Consider the following 7,143-nt stretch of genomic DNA (forward strand, 5'->3'; position numbering starts at 1 on the left):
GATGAGGAAGCAGGCCTGCAGAGGTGAAAGAACTTGCCCACCCCACTCAGGCTAGGAGAGATGAACTTATCCACACTTGTAAATATCAGTATTTCATAGAATATGTAATGAATCCTCTTATAAAAGTGAGGATCCCCCATATTAAGTATTTTCCTCAAAGTTCTCTATTTTCAAATCCACATGCATGTGCTGGATTTGCCCCAGTGGGGGTGCAGCTGGGAGCTGACAAAAGGAACCCTCCCCACGAGTAAGGGCCCAGAGAGGCTGCCCATCCTGGGCCCCAGAGGCAGCAAGGGAAGGGCCGCCAGCCATGCCGAATATTTCACAGAGCTGAAGGAAATCATCCGTGCAACCCTGATACGGTCACACAAAGTCACCTGAAATTTGAGCCTTTGACTGACAGCTGTGATGGAAATGTTATCTCCTGCTGATTAAGAGCTCTGATTAGCAGTCATATCTCATCCACTAACATGGGGAAATGGGTTAAACCTTTATTTCATAAATCAGATTTGATGCACAAAATACTTTTAAAACATGGTCACTGGAGGCTCTAATAAATAAAGGAATAGTTGATGTTGAAAAGGTTAGCAACCTCTGATTTTGTTCGGAAGCAGTCCATTATTTCAGGGTTAGCGATTAGAGATGCTATAGGTTGGTTAGGCCTCGAAAGGAAAAAGTTTGCTTTACCATGTTTTGTTGTGCCCAGGACTGGCTTTAGTCCCCCATTGGCATGCGTGGCTCATGTGAGAGGAGCCGAGGAGGCTTGGAAGTCGCCTTGGGTAAGGGGGGCCGCCCGTGCTGTGTTCTCCACTGCTTGCCTTGTCTGTAGGGCTGTTGGCAGCGCCTCAAAACTGATGGAGCTCGTTCGTGGAGGTCTGCAGCTCAGAGCAAAGCACCCCACCCTGGTGCATGCGGATTCCTCCAGGTCTCACCTGATAATTACAGTGACTCTAACAACAGCCGCCTGTTCTGATAGCACTGGTAAGTCACCATTTGTGCTTGGTCAGTGGCAAGTAATAGAAAAACCCACTTAAGGAGAAAAAAAAAAATCAGGCCAGGCTCAGTGGCTCACGCCTGTAATTCCAGCACTTTGGGAGACTGAGGTGGGTGGATCACCTGAGGTCAAGAGTTTGAGACCAGCCTGGCCAACATGGTGAAACCCTGTCTCTACTAAAAATACAAATATTAGCTGAGCATGGTGGTACACACCTGTAATCCCAGTGACTCAGGAGGCTGAGGCAGGAGAATCGCTTGAACCCAGGAGGCAGAGGTTGCGGTGAGCCAAGATTGTGCCACTGCACTCCAGCCTGGGCAACAGAGCAAAAACTCTGTCAAAAAAAGAAGGAAGGAAGGAAGGAAGCAAGGAAGGAAGGAAGGAGGGAGGGAAGGAGGGAGGGAGGAGGAGGAGGAGGAGGAGGAGGAGGAAGAGGAGGAGGAGGAGAAGGAAAAAAGAAGGAAGAAGGGAGAAGAAGAAAAATCAGTGTGCCTGCAGCATCCAAGGCCTTTCACAGGACCCAGCATGGGAATACCAGCCACACTTTTTCACTATCTGCATCCCAAACCGAAAAGGCCACTGGGATCACAGGCTGAGAAGAAAAAGTGAGAATGGGAAGGAGGAAAACACTCTGCTAAATAAAATATAACACAGAGAGAAAAGCAGGGCATAATACACTTTGGAGTACATGCATTTGTCATGGAAGAAACAATGAGTGTAGTTTCAGTTTAAAACCCAAATTACAAACTATGCAGTAGATGAAATGATTCCAGTTACATAATGTATCAGAAAGAACACAAAGGCCTGTGAAGCCTGGGCTGCAGCTCTCCAACTTGAGCTGCGTCCAATCCCCTGCAGCAGGTGGTGGGAACAAATAGCAGACACCAGCCATGCTCAGGTTCAGCAGGGCTGGGACTGGACCCCAAACGTGTGTTTCTGCAAGAGCACGGCTCCGGGGACCACACCTGGAGAACCACGGGTCTGGGGCCGGAACATGAGACTGTAGTCCCATTGAAACCTGGTCTCAGTGGGTTGACACAGGAAAGACCATTTCTCACTCGTATCGAGGGCCAGTGTGGCTGAACATTCCCCATCTGTCTTCCCACCGTGGCACTTGAAACATGTGACCTCCAAGGTTGCTCGGGCAACGGAAGGTGAGGTGACGGGGACGTGCTGACAGTAGCCCCTGGCAGCCCAGAGCAGGCCACAGCTGGGCACAGGGCCTTGTACCCGCAGGGGGCTGGCAAGGCACAGGCGCCTGATGTTTAGGGAGCACCAACAATCTCTACCAAAAACACTCCCGATACAGGGGAGGCGTGGCTGCCCTTGGTGGTGGGAATAAGACTGGATTTCATGTCCTTAAAAAAAATTTGTATGTACTTTCTATGTTTTACACACTGAGTAAATGTTATCTTGCTTTTTAAAAAACCCTAAGAAGTTTGTGTAGGAATAACACACTACAAAGACATTTGCATTAAAATGAAGAGCCCTTTTGTTAGGATTTGTGTGGAAGATTATCAAGCAGATTGTAGAATTTATTTCTAAAAGGGCTCATAGATTTTCTGAGTGGGATTTTAATTAACATCGTTATCAAGTCTTTCTAAGAAGCAGTATTTGATTTCCTTTGGGCCAATGAGGCATTAGTTCAACCTTCCACAGTGAAGAAAGCTGCTTTCTAGCTTGCTGTGTTTTCCCCCCGAGAAGCCACTGTCCCCTGGACCTCTTCTGAAATCCCACTTCTTACTGGGTGGGAGGTGTGGGCGGGAGGGTGCAGTTCAGAAGCTTCTCAGCCTTGACCAAGGCAAAGCACAGCCTCATGGGTTCATGCAACTGTTTTCCTCCTCGTTGCTCCCCTTGCAGCAGACCAAGCCTGCAGTGCTACCCTCCCCAGGGAGCAAACAGAGGCAGGAAGGGCAGGAAGGAGCCGCAGAACTTCTCAAGGGGCCTCAGCTCCACAGCCGGTTCCCGGGGACCCCGCAGGGCGTGCGGAGCAGGTGCAGGCCCGGCTGCAGCTCGTGGACTTGGCGGGCAGCGAGTGCATTGGTGAGCAGGAACAGGCATTTCCCTGGGGGGTGGACGCTGCAGAAGCCTATGATCTGATGGAGCTGGGTGTACAGCCAGGCAGCCTGGGAAGCTCTGGGCGGGCCAGGCGTTTCCCCCTCCACAGATGAGTTCCAAATCCCCATTACATTCTCAGGGGTTGGTTCTCTTACCCCGGCAACCCGAGAGTCGTGTTCCTCACACTGGCCCTCTGGGAAGGGAAAACCTGAGTTCCCAGCAGGAGCTCGCTTTGAGCTGTGAGCAGAGCCATGAAAGACCCTCGCTCTAATGCCTGTCCCGTCCGTGGCCTCCCCTCTACCTGCCTGAAAGCCGCTCCTCCCAAGGAGCTGGTTTTGCTTTTCCTGCCTTCTTTCTTGGTGCAAATGGTGATGGTGCGTGGCGGTCCCTGTCCTGTCCCAGGTGTGTCCGGGGTGACCGGGTCGGCCCTGAGGGAGACAGCGTGCATCAACCGCAGCCTTGCAGCCCTGGCAGACGTCCTGGGGGCTTTGTCGGAGCACCGCAGCCACATCCCGTACCGGAACAGCAGGCTCACCCACCTCCTTCAGGACTGCCTCGGTAACCGTTTTCCCCCAAATCCCCCAAGATGGGACACCACGTGCCCCAGGACACGTGCACACACGTCCAGCCTGCACATCCTCGAGGGCCACCCATGTACCCCCTGCACCTCCTGTGCCCTCGCTGTGGCTAGCTGGCACTCCTGTGGCACGGTGGTCATTCTCCTGCACTGTCTCACTTCGGCCTGGTTGCTTGCTTGTTCGGTCTGTGTGTGACTTGCCTACTGGTCGGACTCAGTTTCTCAAGGCTGGCAGCCCTGACCGCTCTCTTCACCAGGGAGTCCACCAGGGCAGCTGAGGGCTCTCTAGGCTGCTGCTGTGTGTGTGGCGTGGGTCCCTCCAGCTGTATGGACCTGCTTAGGCTGCAAGTTCCTTGGGTCTTGGGGGCAGGTGCCAGAAGCCTGGATGCAGCAGATGAAGCATCAGTGCCAGGTGGGGCACAGGCAGCCTCCGTGCAGAGTCATCCAGCTGTGGCTGGATCTGGGCTTTGCAGTTTGCGGGGGAGCTCAGTTAGTGCCCCCTCCCCCCACTCAGACTCCAGACCAGTTGAAAGGGAGGACCCGAGGAAGCATTGCTGCTGCAGGGTGGCCTCTGCCAGGGCTGGGCTTCCTGGCTGAGGGTCCAGGTGGAGTCCCCCAGAGGTGGCCCTGGGCCCTGTAGGCCCTGTCCTGAGAAACGGCCACCGCAGGACGGCAGGGGCACGTGGCCACCACAGTGGAGGCTCCTCCTTCCTGGGAGGACCACCCTGGGAGGTGGTGGAAGGGCCGCTGGTGGTGCTCGGGACTCGGGGAGGCCAGAATGTTCCAGACACTATCCCTATCTCTCATTGTGGGGTATTTCCCCCTCTCATGGCAAACTGGCTTCCTCCGCACAGTGAATAACGGGGCTGTTCACAGAATCATATTTTTGGATTCTACCTCTAAGACAGAGACCACCTGGTACTCTTGGATTCCAAAGCTTGTAGCCCCAACTGAGAGACGGGGCAACCTAGGCTGGGTGCACAGCCCACCGTGATCTCAGGGGCGGCACCACAGGGCACACAGTGCCCGAGAGCCAGCAGTTCCCTCAGGGAGCCCCGGCCTTGGCCTCTGGGGTCTGCACTTTTCCTCCCCTTAGCTCTCCCTGCCTTCTCCGTTGGTTTTGGTTTCCATCTGTCCCGCTTAACCCTTGCTACGGGTCCTGAAGAAAAGGAAGAGACAGAATTCCCCCAGGAGGAGAAGTCCTGGGCACACAGCCTCTGCCCCAGTGGAGCCTGAGGGAGCCACAGGGCCGTGAGCAGCAGGTGTGGGCATGAGGGAGCTCTGGAAAACGCAGTCCCAGGGGGCTGAGCGCACCGCAGGATCACGTGCAGACTCACCCCGTAGGGCTGACTTCATGCCTCCCTCCCAATTCCCGGGACACAGGAGTGTGAGAAGGCCTGCAGCTTCCCCGGGCGAGGGGTGCTAGTGACCGGCTGCTGGCCCTCCCGGACCCGGGCGAGGGGTGCTAGTGACTGGCTGCTGACCCTCCCGGACCCGGGCGAGGGGTGTTAGTGACCAGCTGCTGACCCTCCCGGACCTGGGTGATGGGTGCTAGTGACCGGCTGCTGGCCCTCCCAGACCCGGGCGAGGGGTGCTAGTGACCGGCTGCTGACCCTCCTGGACCCAGGCGAGGGGTGCTAGTGACTGGCTGCTGACCCTCCTGGACCCGGGTGAGGGGTGCTAGTGACTGGCTCCTCACCCTCCCGGACCGGGCTGTGCTAGTGACCGGCTGCTGACCCTCCTAGACCCAGGCGAGGGGTGCTAGTGACTGGCTGCTGACCCTCCTGGACCCGGGTGAGGGGTGCTAGTGACTGGCTCCTCACCCTCCCGGACCCGGGTGATGGGTGCTAGTGACCGGCTGCTGGCCCTCCCGGACCCGGGCGAAGGGTGCTAGTGACCGGCTGCTCACCCCCCCAGACCCCACATCCCAGGAGCCTACCAGACGTGGCCAGTTTCCCGCTGGGGCGCCGGGCAGCCCTCTCTGCAGCTGCCCCTCTCGGGCCCTGGTTGCCAGCACGTTGGCACTTCCAGATGCCACTCTTCTTTCCGGCTTGCATGTTGTTTTTCTTTTTTAAAGGAGGTGACGCAAAGTTACTGGTGATTCTGTGCATTTCTCCCAGCCAGAGGCACCTGGCACAGACGTTGCAGGGCCTGGGTTTCGGGATCCGAGCTCGGCAAGTCCAGCGAGGCCCTGCCCGAAAGAGGCCGCCCAGCTCCCAGATGGAGGGGAAGAGGAGGCCGGATTGAACGCATTAATGAGTTTTTCTCCTAAAACTGTGTGTTTTGTCATTGCTTATAATGCATACGTGCTTAGAAATAAACAGGTTTCATGTGGACTCGATAAACCTGGCTTTATTCCAAAGCACCCTCATGAACGTGGATGGGACCTCCAACTGCTGCCAGACGATCACACAGAACAGGCTTCACAGAGGAGCTCCTTGCAGAGCGGCGGCCACCAGGTGTCACAGCAGGCACTCGCTGTCCTCATCAGACTCTCCCCAGAGGCCACCCTGGGCCCCAAAGGCCCTGCCCCGGGAAACTCGGGAGCCGGCAGGAACGGCCGTGGGCAGGAGGGCAGGGGCGTGAGCGCCCCACAGTGGGAGCTCCTCCTTCCTGGTGGAGCTGGTCAGCCTGGGCCCACTGCAGACCCCACCTGTGAGTCTGGGGAGGCGCTGCTGAGCATGTACGGCCCCAGAGCCCCCAGGCCTCACACACAGCTGCCACCTCTGCCTCCTCGAGTTTGTGCTTTTCCTTTCACCCCGGGCTCCCTCTTTCTTCACCACTGTTTTTGATTGTCCACCACACTCCGCGTGAGGAGCTGTGTCAGGGAGGGAGGGGGCGTCTGGGGCCAGCCTCACCTGTCATCTGATTTGACACAAACGCGGCCCCCGGGATTCCCCACTGCAGACTCCAGGACCAGGTGGACTCTGGTTTCCATGGTGGCTCTGCCACCTCCCAGCTCTGCATCCCTGGGTGGTTTGCTTGGCCTCTAAAGCCCGGCTTCCTCCTCTGCAAAGCCAGGTGAGACCAGAGGGTTGCGAGCCTTAAAGGAGACAAGGAACAGCTCTGGAGACTGGCCTGTGACTTCCCATGCCATGGGGCTGGACTGGCACGTTTAAGCCCCACTCCACCGCAGGGCTCCTCTCTGCCTCACAAGGGGATGATGGTGAAGACAGCTGCCCACCACATCCTCTGCTGGAAGGATGGCCGCTGGGGCGTCCCCCATTTCCACTGGCCCCACAGTGATTGATGTGCCCTCTCGGACCCAGCAGGTACAAGAGCAGGGTCCCAGGAGGAACACATGTTCGGAGGAATGGGGTGCGGGTCACAAGCACAGACCAAGAATAACACTCCATTTCCTATCAGCAATCATTTTGGCTCTGAGAATAGGCTGCGAAGCAGGTTTTGGAGAGGAGTCACAGCTGGTAGCTTTCAGATGGTTTCAACGCCAGGAAAATGCTTTTTTACTTCATCCTGTTTATGTGAGAGAGAGGTAAAATGTCTTTTCTAGTAG

General features: G+C 56.3%; 1 protein-coding gene across 1 annotated transcript in view; it reads left to right on the plus strand.

Annotated features, from left to right (window-relative positions):
• The window catches only part of KIF25 (kinesin family member 25), a 68,111-nt gene extending 62,151 nt beyond the window's left edge, over positions 1-5,960 (plus strand). Inside the window, exons 12-15 of the mRNA XM_050787084.1 lie at positions 830-981; positions 2,855-3,037; positions 3,455-3,610; positions 5,707-5,960. Coding sequence (XP_050643041.1) covers positions 830-981; positions 2,855-3,037; positions 3,455-3,610; positions 5,707-5,876 — 661 coding nt within the window. The 3' untranslated portion in view covers positions 5,877-5,960. The remainder of the gene's footprint in view (positions 1-829; positions 982-2,854; positions 3,038-3,454; positions 3,611-5,706) is intronic.
• The last annotated feature ends 1,183 nt before the right edge of the window (positions 5,961-7,143 follow it).

Source organism: Macaca thibetana, chromosome 4 (genome assembly GCF_024542745.1).
Source record: "Macaca thibetana thibetana isolate TM-01 chromosome 4, ASM2454274v1, whole genome shotgun sequence".
Taxonomy (NCBI): Eukaryota; Metazoa; Chordata; class Mammalia; order Primates; family Cercopithecidae; genus Macaca; species Macaca thibetana.